Source organism: Pelodiscus sinensis, chromosome 3 (assembly GCF_049634645.1).
Source record: "Pelodiscus sinensis isolate JC-2024 chromosome 3, ASM4963464v1, whole genome shotgun sequence".
NCBI classification, from domain to species: Eukaryota; Metazoa; Chordata; order Testudines; family Trionychidae; genus Pelodiscus; species Pelodiscus sinensis.
In genome coordinates, this window is record NC_134713.1 from 176343917 (window position 1) to 176368483 (window position 24567).

The 24567-nt window shown below is 42.7% G+C and overlaps 1 protein-coding gene across 11 annotated transcripts in view; it reads right to left on the bottom strand.

The window, feature by feature from the left end:
* Nucleotides 1-4499, bottom strand: part of CCDC88A (coiled-coil domain containing 88A) — a 248647-nt gene extending 244148 nt beyond the window's left edge. For 3 of the 11 annotated variants that reach the window (XM_014573127.3, XM_014573125.3, XM_014573124.3), the window contains exons 1-3: nucleotides 4355-4496; nucleotides 3502-3840; nucleotides 3302-3402 (exon numbers count right to left, since the gene is read on the bottom strand). In XM_014573127.3, the coding sequence (XP_014428613.1) occupies nucleotides 3302-3402; nucleotides 3502-3564 (164 nt within the window). In that variant the 5' untranslated portion in view covers nucleotides 3565-3840; nucleotides 4355-4496. Of the gene's footprint in view, nucleotides 1-3301; nucleotides 3403-3501; nucleotides 3841-4354 lie in introns of all 11 variants that reach the window. The other 8 variants (XM_014573119.3, XM_014573118.3, XM_014573116.3 and 5 more) reach the window with 4 other exon arrangements.
* Between the last annotated feature and the right edge of the window lie 20068 nt (nucleotides 4500-24567).

A 24567-nucleotide genomic window follows, 5' to 3' on the forward strand; every position in this document is an offset into this window, starting at 1 on the left:
CGTCTAAAGTTCTTTCATTTTCAAAAGCTCTGCTTTTGAAAGTGTGATTGGAAGAAGATCTGTTCTGTGTAGTCTAGATGAGCCCTTAGAAAGTACAAGTTTGGAAGTTCTCTCTGAAATTCTCATATGGTACAGGTGGCCCCCGACTTGTGATGCGATCATTTCCTGGGGATGCATTGCAAGTCGGGGGCGTCATAACTCAAACCTGCATTTAAGATAGGCACCATGCGCGGTTGTAAATGCAGGCCCAGGATGTAAGTCGGGGTTTTTCTGTACTCGATCATCATCAAACTTACTTGATCGCTCTCCCCGTCTCTGCACCTGTAGTAGTTTACCACCATACAAGTCCTACACCAGGGGCAGGCAATAACCCTGGCAAACTGCTGCTATTTTAACACCTAGCACGCTGCCACCTCTATATTTACCTGCACCTCCACCGGTACAGGCTATTGCACCTCCCATTGGCAGCAGATTGCTGTTCTTGGACCATGGGAGCTGCGTGAAGCAGTGTCCTGATCCACACCACTTTCTGCAGCTCCCATAGGCCGGGAACGGCAATCCACAATCAAGAGATGCTATAGTCTCCCGTATCTGCAAAGATACAGGTAAATATAGCATCAGCAGCCCACCAGTGACTAATCCCAGGAAACCAGATATAGACCGCAGGCCAGTATTTGCCCACTCCCAACAAATATTGATTTTTTTTAAAAAAAATCAAAAAGCAACTATACTAAATATTAAAAACAACAGATTCCATTGGAAATATCCATTATAACAAGAGCAGAAGAAAAACTGTGATTGTGGTCAATGCTTACCATTAAATATATAAACCATGTCATAGCAAACAGATTAACCTACAGAGATCAATGAGTTTGTATAATGATCTGCAAGCTTAACAAAAATCCATTAGAGTGCACAGTGCCACCTGAGGACTTGGGATATAAAATCCCATTGAAAAAGTTAACCAGTTACACTTTTAACCAGTTAACCAGAATTCTGCAGTGTGGTAGTCATGGCAAGGCTGTAGCACTCCGCTGCCCATGGCGGGCAGGGTTGCTCCAGCCAAGCCAGGCCACTGATTAACCACTTACCTCATAAGCATCACCTGGTAAGAGTGATACTTATTGAGCAACCTGTTAACCCTTTACATCCCTACCAAGGACCAGATATCTCTGGAAGAATTAGTTTTGCTAGTTATACACTGCTGTGGGTAAAATGTTTACAGTATGTATTTTCCCCCCTAAAGCTTCTCTCTCTCTCTCTCTCTCTCCCCTTCCCCTCCCCCCCCCCCCCCCCCCGGAGAACTTCTGCCATATGGCATGGGTTCCCAATTTTTTCCCCCTGAAGCCCACTATATGGCTGCAAAAGGGGGGGCACACTATTAACACGTCTTAAGGAAAATTATTCATTTTAACTGCATACATATAAACCATAACACTGTAAATAAGCAATGTACATGTTTCCTTTTCATTTTAAGTTGAATCAGTGGACTGTCTCAAATAAAATACCAAAGACTTGGGAAAGTTCTCAAAATTTCACTTTTGATATTCTCAATATTTAACTATTAAGATTTTGGGCAAAGTAAGTGACAAATTTAAAATTTTTGTAAGGAATAAAAGTTCTTCTGACACCATATACATTCACATAGTTTTAACTTTTCTGACTTGGATAATTTCCAATTCAATTATGCAGTAAAAGCAGAGTTTTGATAAATTCATAGGTAAAAGAGACATTGTAAACTTCAATCACAAACATATGCAAGAATAAAAACTTCCTAGAATATAAACATTTTTATAAGGGTTCTTACTGATTTCTCTGTATTTTGAATTTCTCTGCAGAATCTATATTACAAAAATAAATTATAAACACTGGTTCTACTGAAATTAATGGCAAAAATGATGACGACTTCAGTAGGACAAAAATTTGGTTTCAAAGTTGTTCAGTACATCCCTCATCCATATTTACAATACTATACATAAAAAATTAACAGTATTTTTACTATGAGTGAAAACAGTATAAACAAAGTAGAAGAGTGTGCCTGGTCATGACTGGGCAATATTCTCAGATGAACAACTGTCACTCCTAACACATTGGTATATCTGTTCATATCTAGTTATTCCCATGTAGATAGCCAAGAAGAGGTTAAACATACACAGGAAGACTTTAAAATATTCAGGAGAGAAAACAGGGAGTTGCTTGAAATGAGGTTCTTTCCACCACTATCATCTTGCTTCTTATTCCTGAAGTACAGCAGAAATGTACATGTGAAAGATCTGGGCAGTATACTAGTAGGCAATGTCCCACAGTCACAACTGTGGTAGAAATCACAATACTTAATAAGGTGATGTATCCTACAGTTCTATTTTGACTGAAAATAGAACTTATTTTCTCCGATACATATTTTCTAAACTATGACTAGTTTATCCATCTAATTATTTCATTTATATCATATTATGTAGGTTTTATACAATTATACATACCTTTCAAGCAATCAAAATTAATTTATTATATCAAACAGAAACAGTGTCTGTATGGTTTGTGGCAATAAACAACACACTTAACTGTCAATTCTAGCTTCTAGTACTAATAAAAATGTAGCCATACTACAATTTAAAACCAAACTAAAGTTTTTCATAAACAAAACAAAGTCAAAAACAAGTCTGTCCTTCTGAGTATGTATACAATATATGATGGTGCTTCATACAATTCCCCCCCCCCAAAAAAAAATCATATGCTACATGAACTAAAACAGACATTAGAACCTCATCAAGGGGCCAATTATTACGCATCTGGTGTTTTTGTTGTTGTGCTCAATATGCAAGTCCATTGCTATTCAAGATTTTAAATTTACAGCTTTACTTTTAAACCATTTATGTAAAAATGAAACTATATTTACAGATATTTATAAACATATTGATATTACATTTCATGTTCCTATAGATACTGCACCACATTTTTGCAATTATGTCATTTTTCCCATAGTGTCTCAGACTTGCAAATTCTAGAGGCAGTATCGTGTAAGTAACAATAGAGCTGCAGATTTGAACAGTAAATTTTAAAAATATGTTTTCTATATCAGAAAAAAAAAAGATTCAAGCAGCAACAAATTAAACTAAATGTGGTAGAAGGTAAGGTTCTGCTCCAAAATGACCAAATGAATACTATTAGCCAAACCACAATTTTATGATCATATATCTTTACAAAAAGATGCCCAGAAGTCAAATACATGTTGAAGAAACAAGACTTCAACACAAAATAAAATACACAGTGACAAGAAAAAACAACATACCCACACACTTACATTTGGAGCATGACTTCGTTTAGGAATATGCCATCCACAAGCGCCACATATTCCTCCAGGTTGGTCCCATTTCCTCCGGCTAAGGGTCCAAATGTCTTAACCTAAAATATAATCATCACCATGACACTAACTCCACCTCAATCTCTGCAGTTAGAGATTTATCCTTTAAAAACATGCCATTTGGGAAAATTAATGCTTACCCAGGTGACAAGAGGGCTAGACATAAACTGCTCCAACAGGGGTGTGAATATTTCGTTCTCCATTTTATAAAAAAGGCTAAAATCAATGTGGCTCCTTGTTTAAAAAAAAAATAAAGATTTGCCTTCTTTGTAGCAACTCCCTAAAATGCTCCAAGGATTCAGCAGCAGCAAAAGATTCCCATTTTCCCAAGGCAATATAAAAATTGGCAACTGGGATTTATCCTCTTTACATATAAAAAGCAATTGAAAGTCCATCTAAATCCGTGTCAACCTTTTCATTGACGGATCTCTCCCTCTCTACATAGCGGGGAGGAAGCAAGGAGGGAGGCTTCTGGGATCCTACATCAGACCAAAAAAATAAAAAAATAAAACCCAAAGCCCTCCAGGCTACTCGTCACTCAGCGAGGAGGGGAAACCCCCGTTAAACTCTCCAGGCTAATCGGCCCCAGAGCAAGGAGGGGAGGAAATGGGGCAAACACCACGCAGCGACCCCCAGCTCAGCACTAGATGTGCCACCGCGGGGACAGGCACAGCCTCTGACACACACACACACACACCCCGTTACAGGCGCTCCAAGAATAGAGACCCGGCCCCCTCCCCACCAGCAAGGGGTGGCGTTTTCTAACCAGTTCCCCTTTTCAGCCCCGCTGCCAGCAACAGAACTGCGACAGCCTAGAGCAGGGACAGGACCCCTCCCCACACGCTCCCTGCCTCGCCCCGGGATCCCGCCCTTCCCCCCATCCGCTGCTCCCGCAGGCTCCCTCCTTTCCGTGGCTCCTGGTCCCCCAACTCCTCCCAGTCGCCGGCTCCTGTTGCCGCCCCCCGCGTCCGCTACTTGGTGCCCACGTCCTACCCCCAGACTCCTTAATCCCCTCCGCTCCCTTAGCTCCTCGGCCTCCCGCTGTCCCCGAGAACTAATTTCCTGTGCAGGGACCGCCCCCCTCCCGCTCCGGTCCCTTCTCCAAGTAACGGCCACCAAGCCCCCGGCGGCACCGTCACATCACACGCTCTAGAAACACTGCTCCAATGGAAGCAAGAGCGCACGGATCGCTACGCCCCTCTCCGCAAGAGCAAAGAGTAAGAGGAAAGAGTATCCCTCCGCCAGCCAGTCTTCCCTCCCCCAGCCGCCGCCTCTGGATGGTGGTGGAATTGAGGAGGGGGGATGGGAGGGCAACCGCTGCATGGCGCGCGCACTGCAGCTGCGGCAGCGGCCGCGCGCGTCGATGGCGGGGCGGGACTCGGGAGCTCTGAGAAGCTTCCTTAGAGCGAGAGTGGCTCTGCCCTTGTGCTCCCCGGCAGGCGGAGACTGATTCAGTTCGACTCCCTGTGGGGGAAAGCCCGGGGCGTGAGGGAAGAGTGGGGGGTGAAACCCCTCTGGTGCCGGGGAAAGCGGGGGGCCGTTTTCTACATCCCCACTGGAGCAGAAAGAGGGGCGCTGAATACTTCCCTTTCTGCGCCCTGCGGGCGGGGCGGTTCAGCCACACTCCTAACCACGGCGCTGTAGCGTGGTTGAGGGGTGGGTGGGGTTCTCTTTCAAAAAAAATGAAATTGGGACACACCCACATAGAAGAAAGCAGCCTGCTTCCAACTCGGAACAACGGGGGGAACGGGGAGGATCTTAAATGAGGGCAAGCAATGTGTTCACCTGCGCTGTTGTCCTTGTGGTGACCCCTCACTCTTGTGTATTGAACTCCCGTCTCAAACGTTGCATTAATATAGGGGAATTTATGTTAGTGTATTGTATTGACAGAGTAGTTCACGAAATCTCAAGACTAAATCCAATCACTCTCTGGTATGTGACAGAAGAGAAATTTTAGCTGCATATTATCCAGATAACTTTGTATCTTGTTTTGTGTGTGTGTGTGTGTATGTGTGTGTGCGCGCGCACGTCTAGACTGGCATGATTTTCCGCAATGCTTCTAACGGAAAAGTTATCCGTTAAAAGCATTTGCGGAAAAGAGCGTCTAGATTGGCATGGACGCTTTTCCGCAAAAGCACTTTTTGAAGTTTTGCGCAAAAGGACTTTTGCCCGAACAGGAGCAGCGTAGTATTTCCGTAAGAAGCACTGATTTCAGACAGTAGGAAGTCAGTGTTCTTGTGGAAATTCAAGCGGCCAGTGTAGACAGCTGGCAAGTTTTTCCGCAAAAGCACCTGCTTTTGCAGAAAAACTTGCCAGTCTAGACACAGCCTGTGTGTTTTGATTTAGTCTGCGATGTTTAAAAGTAATACAAGGCAGTCTGAGTATACTAAAGTACGTAAATTCCCCTACCTTAATGCAATGCCTGAGATGAGTGAGAGTTAAATATTTTTCTTGCTCTTCTTCCAGCCCATCCAGTGTGTGTGTGTGTATGAAGGTATCAGTATATATATTTTAGAGTGCATCTGTGTGTCTCTCTGAAAGTTAGTTCAAGAACTCCTAAATGGTAAGAGCTAGGGCCACCAAATGTGGTATGCAGCTTCCTGTTCACATAACTTTAAGCAGATGTAGCAATAATTTTTGACCCAGGGGCATTCCAAAATTTTGGAAAGTGGTTGAGAGCTGCACTCTTCCATGATATTAATGGAGATGTGGGGTGTGGGATGGAGGTTGGGTGCAGAAGAGAGCTTGGGGTGAGGGATTGGGGTGCAGGAAGGACAATGGAGTCTGGGAGGGAGTTTGGAGCAAGGAGGCAGTTGTGACCTAGAGCAAGGGACTGGAGTGCAGGGTTTTGGGATGTGACTTAGGGTAGGAGAGGATTATGATCTGGGGCAGGAGATTGGAGTGCCAGATCTGGGAGAAGGTTTGGGTACAAGAGGGGGGCAGAGGGTTTAGGTATGTTGATTGGGTCAGAGGGTTGGGGAAGGTTGGGATGCCAGAGGCAGGCCCTGGCCAGGACACTTATCAGCCTGCCTGCCTGCCTACCTGTAGAGCTAAGGCTTGCAAAGTTTAACATGTTTCTCTGCCCGCCTGCCTGCATGGCAATGTGCTTGTGTTAATAACTGAGCCAAGGAAAGGGGGCATAGTTCTTCTTGGCTGCTGCTATTCAAACAGACAGCTCCCATTGGCCAGTTTCTGGCCAGAAACTGGCCAATGGGATTGTGCTCGGGGCGGAGGCAGCTCCTGAAGCTTCCTTTCCTCCTCCTCCAATATTCTTGAAACAGAAATGGAACCTGGCAGCTACGTTTCTGAGCAGCCTGCAGGGCAAGCAGGGAAGTCTGCCTGGGGCTCCCAGTTGCTTCCTCGAGCCGGATCTGCTGGTTCGGCGGGCCGCATTTTGCCCAGCCCTGACTTAAAGCAAGGTCGGGGTTTGGTTGTGCCAAGAGAACTGCAAGCCCCAGGAAAAGGATTATTTTAATGGTCAGGGCTTCTGTTCCAAGAGGTACAATATGAGAATACCACTAAAGGAATGGCCAGCAGGGCTGGGGCTCTGCCATTTTGCCTCCCACCAGAAAAGGTAACAGAGGCCCCCTGCCTGGGAGACAGTCCTCTGCTGCCATCCACCCACGCTGGGAGAGTCCAGGGGGCAGGGACTCTCCCAGCGTCCCTCTGCCCCAGGTGAAGTCATGGGGAAAGAAGAGAGACCTCCAGAACTGGGGGGGAGAGGGCTGGGAGGAGCAGGTAAGCCCCTGCTGCCCTGGGAGGCACTGGGAAAGGGAGAGATCCCCCAGGCTGTGCCAGGGGAGAGGGAAAGAGCTCCCACTGGCCTCCAGGGACCCCACTGGCCCCCTGGGGAGGAAGCCAGCAAACACTCCCATCCCCTGCCCTGAATCCTGTGTCCCCCATCCCTTCCCTTAAGCCCCTCCTTACCCTTCAACTCACACTCACGCCTTTCCATGCCTCTGACATCCTTCCTGGAGCTCCCCACATCCCCAAGGCCCTGCCCTGACTCCTACATCCTCCATACTGCGACCCCACTGCCCTGAAGAACTCTGGCAATGCCGGATAAGTCCTTTAATGTATATATGTGCATATATATTATACACTTTAATTTTAAAAAATCAATTACCTAAAATAGTTTAAATTAAATGTTTGAAAATTTTCAAATAGGGAAACAGATAAACAGATTGTGTTTTTAACCCAAATGTCTGGATTCTGTATCTGTCCTAATTCTATAAGATTAAGAAGAAAATCTCCTTTAATGACCTCTTCTACACAAAACCAGAGGGGATCTCTTTGTGGAAGAGTAGAAAAATAAATTATGACTTGTAGGAATACGAGTTCTTAAATCAGATTTCAAATAAAAGAGGTTTACTGGTAAGTTATTAACTCAAAAAAAGTGTACATTTGGGTGGTTATGTTTTGATTTGCAATGGTGAGATTTCATCTCTCTGTAAATTATTCATGTGTATATATATATATATATACACTGCAAGGTCTTTTTTTCTCTCCATCCCTCCCCAAACCCAGATCTGTAGTGTAGGGAGGTTTCATTATTAGTTTTGCCATGAAATAGGAACAGGCAGAAAAAAAAAAGTTGTGAATCTTGGACCAGAGTCTGGTAATTCATGAGCAAAATAATAGCCACTAAACTACTAGCCCTTAAAGATGACTACAAAAGCATCTTTGTAAAAGCCTGAATAACTAACCAGTAAGCTCCCTGTGTCTGGCAACAGTATATAATACAGAATTGTGCACACATTACTATAGAACTTCTCTTGCTCATCACTTAAACTAATTAAGCAACAATAATCTTCCTATAAAGCATTTCCTGGGAGTTAAAGACTGGCTAGGAGGAATTGCTGATCCAGGGCTCAGCTACAGGTTAGTAACACCAGTTGGTCTTCAGTTCCTGGAAAATATTTTGTGCTGATATTAGGGATGTAATAGTGTAGTCGATTAACCGATCAGCAAAAGCTTATCGGTTAATGTTGTAGATTACATGCATTTCCCTTCCCTCCCTCTCTGCACCAATACATTTTTAGCAGGCTGGACAGCAGCCCAGTTGAGTCCTGTCTTATGCCGGGTCCAGGACTTACCCGCACTGCAGCTCTGCATTTAAAGTGTATTAGGAATCGGGCAAGCAGAAAGCCTGACTCAGTTCCAGCTCAGACCCTCGCTAGACAGGGACTGCTGCCACACAGTGCTGCTGCCTCTTTATCAGAGGCAGAAGCACTGGGTAACAGGCAGCTAGTCCGCGAGGGGAGCTGATTTTTAAATTGGCTCCCCTCACGACCAGCTCCCACCTGACACCCCACGCTACTGCCTCTGATACAGTGGCTGCTGGCCCCACCCCTGGGGACTATAAAATAGTCGACTAACCAATAAGAATTCATGAGGTTACTCATCTATTCAATAAACGAATACTTAACATCCCTAGCTGATATGTGTTACTATTATGAGATAAACGTGATAAAACAGTTGTAAAAAAAATGTTTGTTTGTTTTGTTTTTCCCGCTTGGGTGTTGTATGGAACCGAGTTAGGAAGACTCAGTGACATCAGGAAGACTCTCTTTACACGTTCTAGGTTATATGTGTTCTGTATACTGTTTTCACTACTGTTCTAGCCCTGTTGGTTGTTGGATATTAGAGAGACAAGGTGGGTGAGGTAATATATTTTATTGGACCAACATCTTTTGGTGAAAGAGACAAGCTTTTTAAGTATAGCCCTGTGCGGATACAAATTTGTATCTGCATCTGCATCTATATCCACAAAAAAGTTGCGGATATCCACATTGACATCCGCACATGCAGACACCCATGGATATAAAACAGATATCCAAAAATTTGCAGGGTTCTAGATACAAAATGTGTATCCACATCCATATCTACAAAAACGAACTGCAGATGTCGGCATGCACATCCATGGATGTGGATACTTGTGGATACAAAGCAGATATCTGCAGATTTTCAGGGATCTGCTTTTGAGCTACACAAACATGAAGAAAACCTCTGAGAACCTCAAAAGCGTCTCTCTTTCACCAACAGAAATTGGTCCAATAAAATAATTACCTCACCCATCTTGTGTCTCAGTGAATTTATGCTTTCCATTTTATAATTTCTTTAGGAAGTCCACTCTGTACTGGTGCATACACTTGGGCTTAGTCTACATTACAGGGTTTTTGCACAAGAAGCATTTTACAGAAGAGTTCTTGCGCAAAAGCGCATCCAGACCTGAAAGCACATCGCACAAGCAATGTGCTTTTGCGCAAGAGAGCAACCACACTGCATGGACACTCCTGTACAAGAAAGCTCTGATAGCTATTCACAGAATTGCCATCAGAGCACCTATGCTTTTGCTAATAGTTATTTCTTGCATAAAAATCCCTCCGGAGCATCCAGCCTTGCCTTTTTGTGCAACAGCTGTAGCGCAAAAAAGAGTTATTTCTGATGGGGAGAAGAATAACTCTACCAGCAAAAGCCCTCTGTTCTGCCAATTTATTTATGCTTGAGGTGTGGACACTCCTCTGGTTTTTGCACAAAAACCTTGTAGTGTAGATATAGCCTTGGATAAAAGTGGAGATGGTCAGAGACTCTCAACAAGTCTGTCTCCTCTGGGTTAGATGAAAATGGGTAAAAAACGAGGGTGATGTCATGAGAGGGGTCTACTACAGACCACTTACCCAGGCAGAAGAGGTGGATGAGGCTTTTTTTTAAAAACTAACAAAATCAACCAAAGGGCAGAAGTTGGTGGTGATGGGGGATTTCAACTATCCTGACATATGTTGGGAAACTAACATAGCAGGGCACAGATTATCCAATAAGTCCGTGGACTGCATTGGAGACGATTTTTTATTTCCGAAGCTTGAGAAATCTACTGGAGGTGGGGAAGCCATTCTTAATTTGATTTTAACAAATAGGGAGACACTGTTTGAAAATTTGAAAGTGGAAGGCAGCTTAGGTGAAAATGATCATGAAATCATAAAGTTCATAATTCCAAGGAATGGTAGATGGGAGAACAGCACAACAGAGACAATGGATTTTAGGAAGACAGATTTTAGTAAACTCAGAGAGCTAGTAGGTAAGGTCCCATGAGAATCAAGACTAAGAGGAAAAACAACTGAAGAGAGTTGGCAGTTTTTAAAAGGGACGTTAAGGGCCTACAAGCAAACTATTCTACTGTGTATGAAAGTTAGAAAGTAAGGCAGGAGATCACCTTGGATCAACCAGGAGATCTTATATGGTTTAAAAATCAAAAAGGAGTCATATTAACAGTGGAAACTAGGTCAAATTACAAAGGATGAATATAAGCAAACAACACAGGTGTGCAGGGGCAAGATTAGAAAGGCAAAGGCAGAAAACAAGCTCAATTTAGCTGGAGACATAAAGGATAACAAAATGTTCTACAAATATATTAGAAGCAAGAGGAAGACCAAGGCTAGGGTAGGTCCATTTTTCAGTGAAGAGGGAGACTCAATAACCAGAAACTTGGAAAAGGCAGAGGTGCTTACTGAGTTTTTTGTTTCAGTTTTCACCAAGAATTTTGATGGTGATGGGCTACCTAACAGAGGGTATGTCTACACTACAGCACTAATTCGAACTAACGCATCCAGACTAAAAAACTAGTTCGAATTAGCGTTTTGCTAATTCGAACTAGCATGTCCACATTAAGTGGACCCTGAACCGGGGTTAAGGATGGCCGGAAGCAGTGCCGGCAGGGCATCAGATGAGGACTTAGAGCGTGGAGCTGCTGCCTCAGGCTAGCCGAGGGCTGTGCTTAAAGGGACCCGACCCCCACCCTGGACAGACAGTTCTCAGGGGTGCCCCGCTTGCAAAGCAATCCTGGCTTGGAGTGCCCTGAGTGCCCACACTGGGCACATCACAGCACTCGGCCATCAGACAGGCTACACTTGCCGCAGGCTGCCATCTGGGAAGAGGAGGCAATTGGGGGGGCTGCAGGAGAGCTTCCACCCCCAGAAGCCCGCAGAGCCAGCCCAGTCCTCCCCATCGGGGGCTCGTACCCCATTCCTCCCTCACCTCCTTCCCTAGCCCCCCTTCCTGACGTACAAAATAAAGAAAACGTGTGGTCAAAAATAGAATCTCTCTTTATTGAACAAAACTTGGGGAGACTGGGAAAAGGAGGTGGGAGAGGGGAAGAGAGAGGGTGGGAAAGGGGAGGGCAACTACAATGATCAGGGGTTTGGAAGAGGTCCCATATGAAGAGAGGCTAAAGAGACTGGGACTTATCAGTTTAGAAAAGATGAGACTGAGGGGGCATTAGATAGAGGTCTATAAAAGCATGAGTGGGGTGGAGAGGGTGTATCAAGAAAAGTTCTTCATTAGTTCCCATAATAGAAGGACTAGAGGACACCAAAGGAAAGGAATGGGTAGCAGGCTTCAAACTAGTAACAGAAAGTTGTTCTTCACAAAGCAAAGAGTCAACCTGTGGAACTCCTTGCTGCAGGAGGCTGTGAAGGCTACAACTAGAACAGAGTTTAAAGAGAAGTGAGATAAAGTCATGGAGGCTGGGTCCATGGAGTGATATTAGCCAGGGGGTAGGAGTGGTGTCCCTGCCCAAAGTTTGTGGAAGGCTGGAGAGGGATGGCACGAGACAAATGGCTTGGTCACTGTCTTTGGTCCATCCCCTCCAGGTTCCCTAGGGTTGGCTGCTGTCGGCAGACAGGCTACTGGGCTAGATGGACCTTTGGTCTGACCCAGTATGGCCATTGTAAGCTCAGGGCTCAGGGTCGGGAGTCTCACTGGATTATCTTGATTTTCATGCACACCTGCTCCTGGGTGGCCAGGCTGGCAGCTCTCCTGCCCTAGACGGCCACTTTCCTGTGCCTAGTGCGGAGGTCGTGGACAAGGTCCACGATGTCCGCACTAGACCAGGCGGGTGCCCGCCTCTTGCGGTCCCGGGCAAGCTCCCGGGAGCTGCCAGCCTGGTCCCGGGAAGAGGGGGAGGGCTGGGGGGCATCGGGTGGCTGGCTCGAGCCATGTCAGGTGCAGGGTTTGCTAGCTGGGTGCTGGCAGGCTTGCACCTGGCACGGGCATCGTAGCCAGCCCGTGCCCCTTTAAGGGGTCCGGGGCCGGGAGGGGGGCAATAGAGTTTCCCTGGTGTTGGCCAGAGTGGCCACCAGGGAAAGCTGGGAAGGGCTAGCCTCCCACTAGTTCGAATTAAGGGGCTACACACCCTTTAATTCGAACTAGTAAGTTCGAACTAGGCTTAGTCCTCGTAGAATGAGGTTTACCTAGTTTGAATTAAGCACTCCGCTAGTTGACTGCAAAAATAGGGACAACTGGGGGCTGTTTTATTGCCAGTGTTGCTCATTGTGCATATGACTTCCCTCTGATAATGGATAAAGTAGCATGGTGTTAGGTATAATACACTGATGGCACCCATCCATGTATGTAGTTCTGTCTCAGCCAATCATGTCCACTCCATCTGGGCCCTTCTTCTTTGCTTCATCAAGATTGAAGAGTGATATAAAACAGTTAGTTGAAACTAAACCACTCTATGGTAACAGTCTTAATGGTGGGATGGGGAATTGTTTATGTGATAGACTTTGCCCCAGTGAGTCACTAAAAATACAAAAGGTGAAGAGTTTTTTTACCACATACTAAAATATGAAAATCTAATTTTTAGAAGTTTCAAGAGGATTTTGTTCACCTCTGAAACATTTAGAAGTGATGACTTTTCTCTTGGGGGCACAGAATCACATCACTGAAATTCATATTTTGCAACCTGCAAGCTAGATTGCAAGAATGCTTTTTATTTGGAGCTGTATGACTGAAGTTATTGTGTAACTGAGCTGTAGAATTACTCCATCTCTATGCCAGTAGGATTCAGTAGTATTTGAGTCTTGTGCTCACTGCCTGTTGAATGAATGCAATTCAAAGTCTTAGAATTTCAAGCCATGAAAATTATGGTTTATTTAGGAACTGTTTTCTGCTCTACATCCTGCTACATTAGACTTAATGGGGTTGGAACTGCTGTTCATCTCTGTATATGATGTAGGAATCACAGGACTTTGTCTAGGGTCAGTAGGATGCTTTTCTCACTGTTTGCCTAAGTATACTCTGGAATTCTTCTGGACAAGACTACAAACGTTATTTACTCTGCAGTTTTATACCTATATTTTTTGTATAAATAACTTCCACTTCATTATAGTCACCTCATTTCAAAGTTATATAACACAATTAGAAAGAAAGTGCAAAGATGGGTGATTAAAATGATTTCAGGTATAGCAATATTTCAATGTGAGGAGAAAATAGTAGGAACTGTTTAGAGAAAAGATGAAGAAGGGACATGTGAGGGATATATACAATAGTAAATAATATCAAGTTGAGTCAGATGGTCCTATTTACTCTCAAAACAAAAACAAGTAAAAAGGCATTAATGCAAGTAGAATGCATTTAAAACTGTTAGGAGTGTTGTTGTTTTTTAAATAACACAGCCGTTAGAACTTTCTGCCACACAACGTCACTGGGGCAAAAAGCTTAGATTCACAATTCACACTGGAGTGTTCATTTTTATAGATGAGTATATCCTCAGCTATATGAGATAAGGCAAAATAATTATGAGACACACAAGCCTTCCTACTTATATCTCTCAATTATTTTTAGCTTATCTACTGTTCCTCTTCACTTGGTACTACTCATGCATGGAACTCAGTCCCAGATAGCATGCAATGGGAAGGGGTTTTGTCTGTTTAGGGACAGGATAGAATTCTTCTACAATCCCTATATCTATCTATCTATCTGTCTGTCTGTCTGTCTGTCTGTCTGTCTATCTATCTATCTATCTAAAGGGAGTGTCTGTTTGGGTGTTTGTCTGCAAGTCCGTTTGTTCAAGAATTCCTCCTAAACAGTAAGAGCTAGGGCCACCATATTTGGTATTCAGCTTCTTCTTCTCCTAACTTACAACAAGGTCAGGGTTTGGTTGTGCCAGGAGAATTGGAAGACCCAAAAAGGATACTTTTCCACAACATGTAAAGGAAGGGGCTGCTGTTTGGAGGGACACAATATGGCTATGCCTAGACTGCAAGTTTCTTTCAGAAGAACAGGGACTGCAAACAGGGAGTTTTGAGAGGGAGTTTGAAGGGGAGTGGGAAGAGGGCGAGATACACTCGCCATTCTTTAAAATCTTTTAATAACATCTGAGGAATCTCTGAGAAGGAAGGCAGGTATGGATATTGATAGGTCTGCTGTTGTTACCTGCACAGCATGTGCCATCTTTGTCTTCCTCCCAGAAGATAGAAGGGATTTCATCTGCACTAAGTGCAAGCTGGTCGCCATTTTGGAAGAAAAACTTAGAGGACTTGAGGCCTAAGTATCATCCCTAGATTCCATCAGAGAAGATGAAGAATTCCTGAATAGAAGGCAGCATTTAATCCTGCCGGCACAGCAGGCTGAACAGCCAGTGAGGGTGGTACAGGACAAGGAAGAGAACTGGCAGCATGTAACCTCTAGAAGAAGAAGAAGGCCAACTCAGGTAACCCCCATTCCTTTAGAGGTAAGTAACTGCTTTCAGGCTTTCTCCACAGGCACTGCGGTGAGAATGCTTTTGCAGGGACCTCTCAGGGAAGAAAGGGAACACCATCTACTGAAAAGCATGGGATGCGTAGGCCTAAGGATGGGGGTTCCACGACCACCATCCCCAAAAGAAGAAGATGGGGTGGTAGTGGTCAGGGACTTACTCCTAAAAGGGACTTAGTCATCCATATGCCGTCCAGACCTGGAATCTTGAGAAGTGTGCTGCTTACCAGGAGCTCGCATTCAGAATGTGACTGAGAGTCTTCCAAAACTGATCAAACCTTCAGATCGGTACCCCTTCCTGCTTCTCCATGTGGGAACTAACAATATGGCCAAGAATGACCTCGAGCGGGTCACAGCAGATTAAGTAGCGCTGTGAAGAAGGATCAAGGAATTTGAAGCGCAAGTGGTGTTCTTGTCCATCCTCCCTGTTGATGGAAAAGGTCCAGGTAGGGATCGTCGAATTGAGGAAGTAAATGCGTAGTTGTGCAGGTGGTGTTGGAGAAAGGGCTTTGGTTTCTTAGACCATGGAACTCTGTTTCAGGCACAAGGATTGTTAGGAAGAGATGGGATCCACCTAACCAAGAGAGGAAAGAGCATCTTCATGGGCAGGCTTGCAAACCTAGTGAGGGCTTTAAACTAGGTTCGTTGGGGGACGGTGACCAAAGCCCTGAGGTAGGTGAGAAAGTCGAATGCTGGGAAGACACACAAGAAGGAACGAACAACAAAGGAGGACCCCTAATTTGAATGAAAAAATGCAGGACAATGTAGCACTTTAAAGACTAACAAGATGGTTTATTAGATGATGAGCTTTCGTGGGCCAGACCCACTTCCTCAGATCAAATAGTGGAAGAAAATAGTCACAACCATATTTACCAAAGGATACAATTTAAAAAAATGAACACATATGAAAAGGACAAATCACATTTCAGAACAGGAGGGGGATGCGGGGGGGGGGGGGGAGAAAGGAAGGTAAGTGTCTGTGAATTGATGATATTAGAGGTGGGGAGAGTGGGATGTTTGTGAGTTAATGGTATTAGAGGTGATAATTGGGGAAGCTATCTTGGTAATGGGTAAGATAGTTCGAGTGTTTGTTCATTCCTTTTTGGAGAGTGTCGAATTTTAACATGAATGACAGTTCAGAGGATTCCCTTTCAAGTGCAGATGTAAAAGGTCTTTGTAGCAGAATGCAGGTGGTTAAGTCATTGTGGGTATGTCTACACTACCCTCCTAGTTCGAACTAGGAGGGTAATGTAGGCATACCGCACTTGCAAATGAAGCCCGAGATCTGAATTTCCCGGGCTTCATTTGCATAAACTGGGCGCCGCCATTTTTAAATCCCTGCTCGTTCGAACCCCGTGCCGCGCGGCTACACGCGGCACGAACTAGGTAGTTCAGACTAGTCTTCCTAGTCCGAACTACCATTACTCCTCGTGGATTTTAAATGCCCTGTCTTGAAGTAGATGGCTTCTAGGTATTCGTCTGGCTCTTTCAATTTGCTTTTTTATTTCTCCGGGTGGGTAGTTGAGGTTTATAAATACTTGGTAGAGATCCTGAAGCTTCTGGTCTCTGTCAGTGGGATTAGAGCAGATGCGGTTGTATCGAAGGACTTGGCTATAGACAATGGATCGTGTGGTGTGTTCTGGATGGGAGCTGGAAGCATGTAGGTAACTGTATGAGTCGGTGGGTTTTCTGTAGAGAGTGGTGTCTAATTTTCCATTGTCGATTTGTACTGTGGTGTCCAGGAAGTGGATCTCTCGTGTAGAATGGTCTAGGCTGAGGTTGATGGTGGGGTGTAGGTTGTTGAAATCTCTGTGGAATATCTCCAGTGTTTCTTGGCCATGCGTCCAGATCATAAAGATGTCATCGATGCTTCAGGATCTCTACCAAGCATTTATAAACCTCAACTACCCACCCGGAGAAATAAAAAACAAATTGAAAGAGCCAGACGAATACCTAGAAACCATCTACTTCAAGACAGACCCAAGAAAACCAACAATAGAACACCACTTGTCATCACCTACAACCCCCAACTTAAACCTGTCCACCACATTAGCAATAAACTACAGCCTATACTGGAACAGGATACCATACTCCAAGAGGCTCTGGGAGACAGACCCATAGACTCTTATAGACAACCACCTAACCTCAAGATGATTCTTACCAACAACCACAGGACATACCACACTAATACCAACCCTGGTACCTTCCCTTGCAACAAACCCCGTTGCCAGCTTTGTCCACATATTCATTCTGCTGATACCATTATTGGACCTAACCAAGTGAGTTATAAGATCAAGAACACATATTCCTGCGCATCCAGAAATATAATCTATGCTATCATGTGCCAAAAGTGTCCGTTTGCTATGTACATTGGACAAACATCTCAGACACTTCGCCAAAGGATTAATGCCCACAAAACAGATATCAGACAAGATCACAAAGAAAAAACAGTTTCTTGCCATTTTAACCAGAAAGGACACTCTCTCAATGACTTAACCACCTGCATTCTGCTACAAAGACCTTTTACATCTGCACTTCAAAGGGAATCCTCTGAACTGTCATTCATGTTAAAATTCGACACTCTCCAAAAAGGAATGAACAAACACTCGAACTATCTTACCCATTACCAAGATAGCTTCCCCAATTATCACCTCTAATACCATTAACTCACAAACATCCCACTCTCCCCACCTCTAATATCATCAATTCACAGACACTTACCTTCCTTCCTTCCCCCCCCCCTCCACCCTGCATCCTCCTCCTGTTCTGAAATGTGATTTGTCCTTTTCATATGTGTTCATTTTTTTAAATTGTATCCTTTGGTATATATGGTTGTGACTATTTTCTTCCACTATTTGATCTGAGGAAGTGGGTCTGGCCCACGAAAGCTCATCATCTAATAAACCATCTTGTTAGTCTTTAAAGTGCTACATTGTCCTGCATTTTGCTTCAGCTACCCCAGACTAACACGGCTACATTTCTATCACTATTCTAATTTGAATGGAGAGAGTAGGGCGATCATCTGGTTATCTAAGGTGTTTCTACACAAATGCAAGAAGCCTAGGAAACAAACAGGATGAATTAGAAGTCCTGGCTGCGTCAAAGAACTATGATTTGAATGGAATAACGAAGACTTGGTGGGATGATTCGCGTGACTGGAGCACTGTCATGGAAGGGTATAAACTGTTCAGGAAGAACAGGCGAGGGAGAAAAGGAGGAGGAGTTGCACTGTGTGTAAGAGAGCAGTACGATTGCTCAGAGCTCCAGTATATAGAGGGAGAAAAGCCTGTTGAGAGTCTATGGGTTAAGTTTAGAGGTGGAAGCAACAGGGGTGATGTTGTTGTTGGTATCTGCTATAGACCACTAGATCAGGTGGATGAGGTAGACAAGGCTTTCTTCAGACAACTGAGAGAAACTGCCAGATCACAGGCCCTGGTTCTCATGGGGGACTTTAATCACGCTGAGTATATCTACACTGCCACCCTAGTTCGAACTAGGGTGGCTAATGTAGGCATTCGAACTTGCAAATGACGCCCGGGATTTAAATATCCTGGACTTTATTTGCATGTTCCTGGGCGCTGCCGATTTTAAATGCCCTGTAGTTCAAACTCCCTGCCTGCGGCTACACGTGTCACAGACTAGATAGTTTGAATTAAAGCTCCTAATTCGAACTACCATTACTCCTGATCTGGAAAATTCCCTGGTTCAGGACCAATGAGGTCCTGAGTGTGCTGGACCTAGGAGGTTCAACCTGTATACTAGGGATGTAAAAAGTTGTTTTAAAATGTAATTGTAACCACTGAATATCCTAGTGGTTACATGGTTACACATGCTGTGGGCTCTGCAGTATAAAGCTTCTGTACACATAAGCTTTATACTGCAGTGCCCATCTTTGCTCCAGGGAGGCTTTGCTGTGGGCTCTGCAGCTGGCTGCTGGGAGTCCCAGGGAGCCAGCGTGTAATCTGTGGCCGGGAAGGCTGGGTTGGCTGGACCCACCATGGACAGGGGTTGCTCAGGTTGGCCAGCTAGAGCAGCTCCTGCCTGCGGTGGGTCCTGTAGGGCTGGAGCTGTCCCCTGCCTGGGATGGGTGGGGGGCTGCTCCAGCCCCTACCTGTTAACCCATTAATGATGAGGCTTATGAGTTAACCAGTTAATCATTTACATCCCCACTGTATACTTAGCAGTAAAGATCCATTCTATTCAGAATTTCAATTACATTAGTTTCTACAGGTCTCCTACAGGATAGGATTTAGTTTATTTCCCCATCTTCTCCATAATTTTACTTGTAAAATAAACAACTTTGTTTAATTAAAATTAAAATTATATTAAAATTGCTTTAAGAATTATTTCGCTCTTCTGAAAATTCCAGAGACAAACCTTTTCAAGAGTGTTTTGTATGAAATGGTTCATTTAATAATCTGTCTATATGCAGAGGAAGGAAAAATCCTGATCTTTCAGGTTTATATATCTAAAACAGATCTGTTAGTGCTTAATACAGTATGTGACCTACTATTCCTGAAAGAACAGCTTTAGGGATTAACCTCCTTTTTATTTAAAATGTAGTGTTTGTGTCTAAATACATTTGTTGTAGAATTTCTGAGCCATAAGAACATTAGTAAGCTTGGGGCACATTTTAGGAAGCTTGTAGAGAGAGCATTATATAAACATAGGCAGCCATCATCTCAGTGGGACCCCAATCTGCCCTCTGACAAAAATGCATTCATTAGAATCAGCATCGACGCCTCAGAATAAAGTTCGGCCCTGATGCAGCTAGCCCCTAGGGAAAGGAGAACAGAGTGCCTTTACCAGTCTTTGTGTGCAAAGTTCCAATCCTTTTATTTTTCCCCAGGGCTGAATTGTGATCCAAAGTTACATACAGAGAGGATATGCTCTGTATGTGAACTGCCCATGCCCTGTAATAAGCCAGGTATAACCCACTTCTGTGTCATCCTCCTGAAAACAGTATAGAGGGCCGTTGGTAGCAGCAAATGAAAGTATAGACATTTGAGAAGTCTGCACAAGGAGCCTAGCTCTTCAGATAATACAGTTTAATCAGAGTCTGATCCGTCATTAAAAACATCACAGTTGCAAAGAAAAGGTTGAAAACATGTCCTGGGCATAACTAATGTGGTGATAAAGTGGGTTTTACCCATGAAAGCTTATGCACTAATAAATCTGTTGGTCTCTAAGGTGCCCCTGACTCCTTGTTGTTAGTATGGTGATTTTTGCTTGAGTATGCAGAGAGCCTGAAACAATAGCTCTGAGATGTGTGAACAGCTCCAGTCATAATTTTAATGTCAAAACCCACTTGTCTCTATCTCCCTGCCAGTATCACCCCGGAGAGGGAAGACAGTTGCTGGGAAAAGAAGATTGCATACCCACTCCACCCACACAAGCAGATACATACAGCTAATGGAAAAAGCACCTCTATGCTACCTCCACTGACTTTTGGAAGAGGGGCAAAGGAAACTCCTGTTGCTGCTCACCCTGCCACTCCTGTGCAGTAGATGGCCCACAATGCCACTGTCCTGACCTCCCTGGAAGAAGTGAAGGGAGTTTTCCATGACACTAGTACTTGAAGTGAGGGGCTGGGCTACAGGGATGTGGTCGTATTGTGGTGTGTCCAGGGCTCCAGATTTCTTAATCTGGCCCTAACTCTTCACAGGAAAGTATCCTGTGTAGAGACTATGCTGGTCCACTTTGGGTGGGATGAGGCAGAGAAAGATGGACATTGTCATCTCACAGGCCTTGCATAGATACCCAAGGAAAGTTACATTTTGCCATCCTAGTAGGGTCCTATGAACAACCAGAGGTAGTATACAAAAGGGTGAAGGCACTGGTGGTTCAGAGTTGTTATGCATATCCCTGAATTCCTGCAGGTGGGGCAAAACAACCATGACAACTAAATGTCAGCCAAATTCTACCAAATATTCCTAGAGATTTCTTCTCTGCAAGTCCCTCTGTTCTAAATTGGCAAAAGTACCATTGACTTAAAGGGGGAGTTCCATGAATAGAAACTGTATTTTTTTTTACCCTAGTATCAGAGGAGTTTCAGGAGAAAATGAAGAATGAGACAATGTAGTGGGGAGATTATTATGAGTGGACAAGAGGAGATGAAAGGTGCACTGAGGGGGAGCTTTCAGCCCTTAAATGTTGTTAATCACCATTGGCATCTGGCTGCAGATGTCAAGCTGTAACCAGCAGAGGGAGACCTGGGGACAGTGAGAGAAGAAGGGCAAGAAGCAGGGTAGACAGGATATGTCTATACAACAGGGGTAAAGTCAAATTAAGATATGCAACTTCAGCTATTTCAATTGCGTAGCTTAAGTCGAAATAGCTTAATTCAGCTTTTGGTGTTGTCTATACAACAGGAAGTCGAAGGAAGAACACTTTTCCTTTGATTTCCCCTTGCTCCTCATGAAATGAGAGTTACCATGAGTTAGAGTAAGAAGTCCTCCAGCTTGGAATTATTTTGGAATAAAGGCTTGTAATGTATACGCACATTTTGTTACAGTATTCTGAAATAATGCTGCTGTGTAGACACACCCACAGAGACACACATCTCACTCCATAACTTCTGCACAACTGTCTCCAAACAAATGCATTAAACTGTGATACAGAGTAGAATATTGATAAAATATACTTTTTGTTTCTAGCCATATCTTGCTAATTGGTACTCATCAAGCCATATGACTTTGATTTAGTCCATGTGGACACGAAATTCTTTAGCTTCTGAACTAAAATATAACCAAGTAAAACACACACTTCCAATACGCTTTAATATTGATTTTAAATAATTTTTATTATTTTATTTTGTAATGGTACACTCTACAATAAACTATGACAATATAAGAAATTTGGGAAGATGTAAAATGACATTTTAAAATTAATTCAGGGCAAAGCAGTGTCGTCTAGTCTAGTGGATATGATACAGGACGGGGCAAAAGACCAGGGTTTAAATTCTGGTTTTTTTCACTGAGTTTCTGTGTGACCTTTGGTAAGTTATTCTATCTCTGAGTTTTTCTGTCTATAAATAATGGGAATAATGAGGTTTATCTTCTTTTTTTGAAGTACTTTGAGACTGAAAGCAGTACATACATTCTAAGGATTACTAAGTATAATAATTATGTGTGTTGCCTAAACTGTAAAACCATCTGTGAAACTTTTACATCTAAGTTAGCATTTAACCTGAAAAGACATAAGTAAACTTGTTCCATTTTTTTTTCAATCAGACTGTTGTCACAAGTGTTTCAGTTTTCTTTGGCAGGAAACTATGTGATGTCATTGTAGAAAGTCTGCTGATCTGACCAGGAGTATATAGTCAGATTTTTCTTGTTAGTTATATTTAACTACAGATTATTTTTAAAGCCTGTTTAATATGTTTAGATTATTAAGAATATCAGCTATATTAATATGAAGGCAAATTATGCCTCACAAATAAGTTTTACTTGAACATACACTTTGGTCGTTTAATTCAAACTATCTAATATTGATTTAGTCCTGTCCTTTTTCTGAGTCTAGTTAGTTGAACTACAACACTGGTTGCTAATATTTATTTCATTAATATCCTTTTATTCGTTATTAATTCAGATAGAAAAAGAAAAGTAACAATCAAAATAATGCATTAATCACAGCAGTTTTCTAGGCCAATGGCTTTTGCACTATAGCCTACCCTACCTAGCGGAGTGAGGCACAAAAAAGGCACTCCATTGCATGTCTTCTGTCAAAGAATTCCCACCAATTGGATACCTTTTCTTGTAATGGGTCAGGCAGTTGAATTATTTTACTTTGTAGCTCTTCTGAGAAGAAGCAAAATGTTAAGTTCTTCTGGAGTCCACTGTCTTTGCTGACAAACCATCAGCGCTGTCTGGCTTCTTCATTGTTGTATCAGAAAGGCTAGTGGTAGTTGTCACCCAAAGTAAGCACAAGTGAAATACAGATGCCCATTCAATATTCTTAACTTTAGATATAAAAATAATACATGTATACAAATAGTATAATCATATTCAGCAAAAGATTAGTGATTAAAAGAGTCAGAATGAAGAGATGGAAATCTGAGATTCCTACATATTATATAAGGACTCAAGTGTGCTGTCCATAATAGCACTAAATAGGATAAATTATATTAAATCAGAAACAATTAGAAAAATATATATTAACGTGCTCATGATTAAAATGCACATTTTCTAATGCTTTAATTCTATATATATAATTTTCTTCTCTGCTTTGCCATATTTTCTGATATTCTTGTCTGCCTTTCCAGACATTACCTTATGGAGACTTTGTACCATAAAGCTTTTTTTTTTTTAACAAGTATTTTAGTGTTGGGTTGTTAGAGACTATAGTGACACTATATTATGTAAATGTTGTGTTGAAGTCACATTTTGTTTTTCTCTTGCTGTATTAATAATGCTTTATTGTTTATGCAACATTTAACAAAGAATTTCAAAAACAGGCAAAAAATCTTTTCCCCCCAGCAATGAAGAGGTCCTTGATTCCTGTAGTACTTAGGCTTTCAGGCTCATGCTTCTTTCCTTCTTTCATATTTTTTATTCAGATTCACCAGTGATGGAATAATTAATTTAGCAAAACTTACTGAATCATGATTTTCCATTCCCGCCGCTATATTAAAATATTTTCCCTTTGCAGAAGTTTTTTTTAGGCTTCAGCCCTGCACTCATATATCACTGTTTACTTTGTCTGGTTTTTCTTAACCACTGTCATTTCAGCAGCTGTTTTTCTGTATATTCCTTTCCACATGGTCTAAATGTTTTTCCATCTTGTCCATGTGGCTTTCTTTATTGCATGTTTGTGTAGAAAAAGAAAAAGTGATTTTTTTTATTTTAAGAAGATCGTGCTATAATGAAGACTGTTTTTTTTATTTTGCTGTGCAGTGCTTCCATAACTTTTCTAAAAGATTCATCATAACCTCAGGGAATAGCACAGCATGAAAATGGCTGAGAGCAAAAAGGCTGACTCTGGAATAATTTTAAAGTTCTCAACAGTTTTGGATTTATATTTAGATGCCTGCATTGTGAATCTATTCTACACCATTTCACATGCTACTGATTTTCTGTCTCATCTTATAAAACTTGCAAACAATCCTAAAATAAAAGGTTCTCTTTTTTTAATTATTCATCTGAGCCTGATTAGATTGCCTTTCTCCATGCACTTAGGTTCTGATTCCAGGCTGGTAATCTTGAATTCTTTGGCTGAGAAAGTATTTTTATTAATTGTACTAATTTTAAATACTGCACAGATATACATTTTAAAATATATTATAAAAAAAGTAAGTAAGGTCATGCTGGTAACAAATGTACAGCAATATTAACAAACAAACAAAAAGATTAAATCCTTTTTCACAGGGCTCTTCTGCAAAGGTTACAATGCTCAGTTCAAATAATACAATAACTATTTAGATTTTACTGTTCTGTGGATCACAAAAGGTACTAGACATAATCAATTGCTTATTGTATTAATATTCTTCATGGATTTTCATATAATAAATAGACCAGTTTAATCATCTACCTTAAAATGAGATGACATCAATAATTTTAAGTCTGGATCACTGTAGAGATCACTTCTGTACCAGATGTTTAGTGTCCTACCAAATTCATGGCTGTTGTGATGAATGGGAGGTGTACTACCCATTTCTGGACATCCCAGCCATT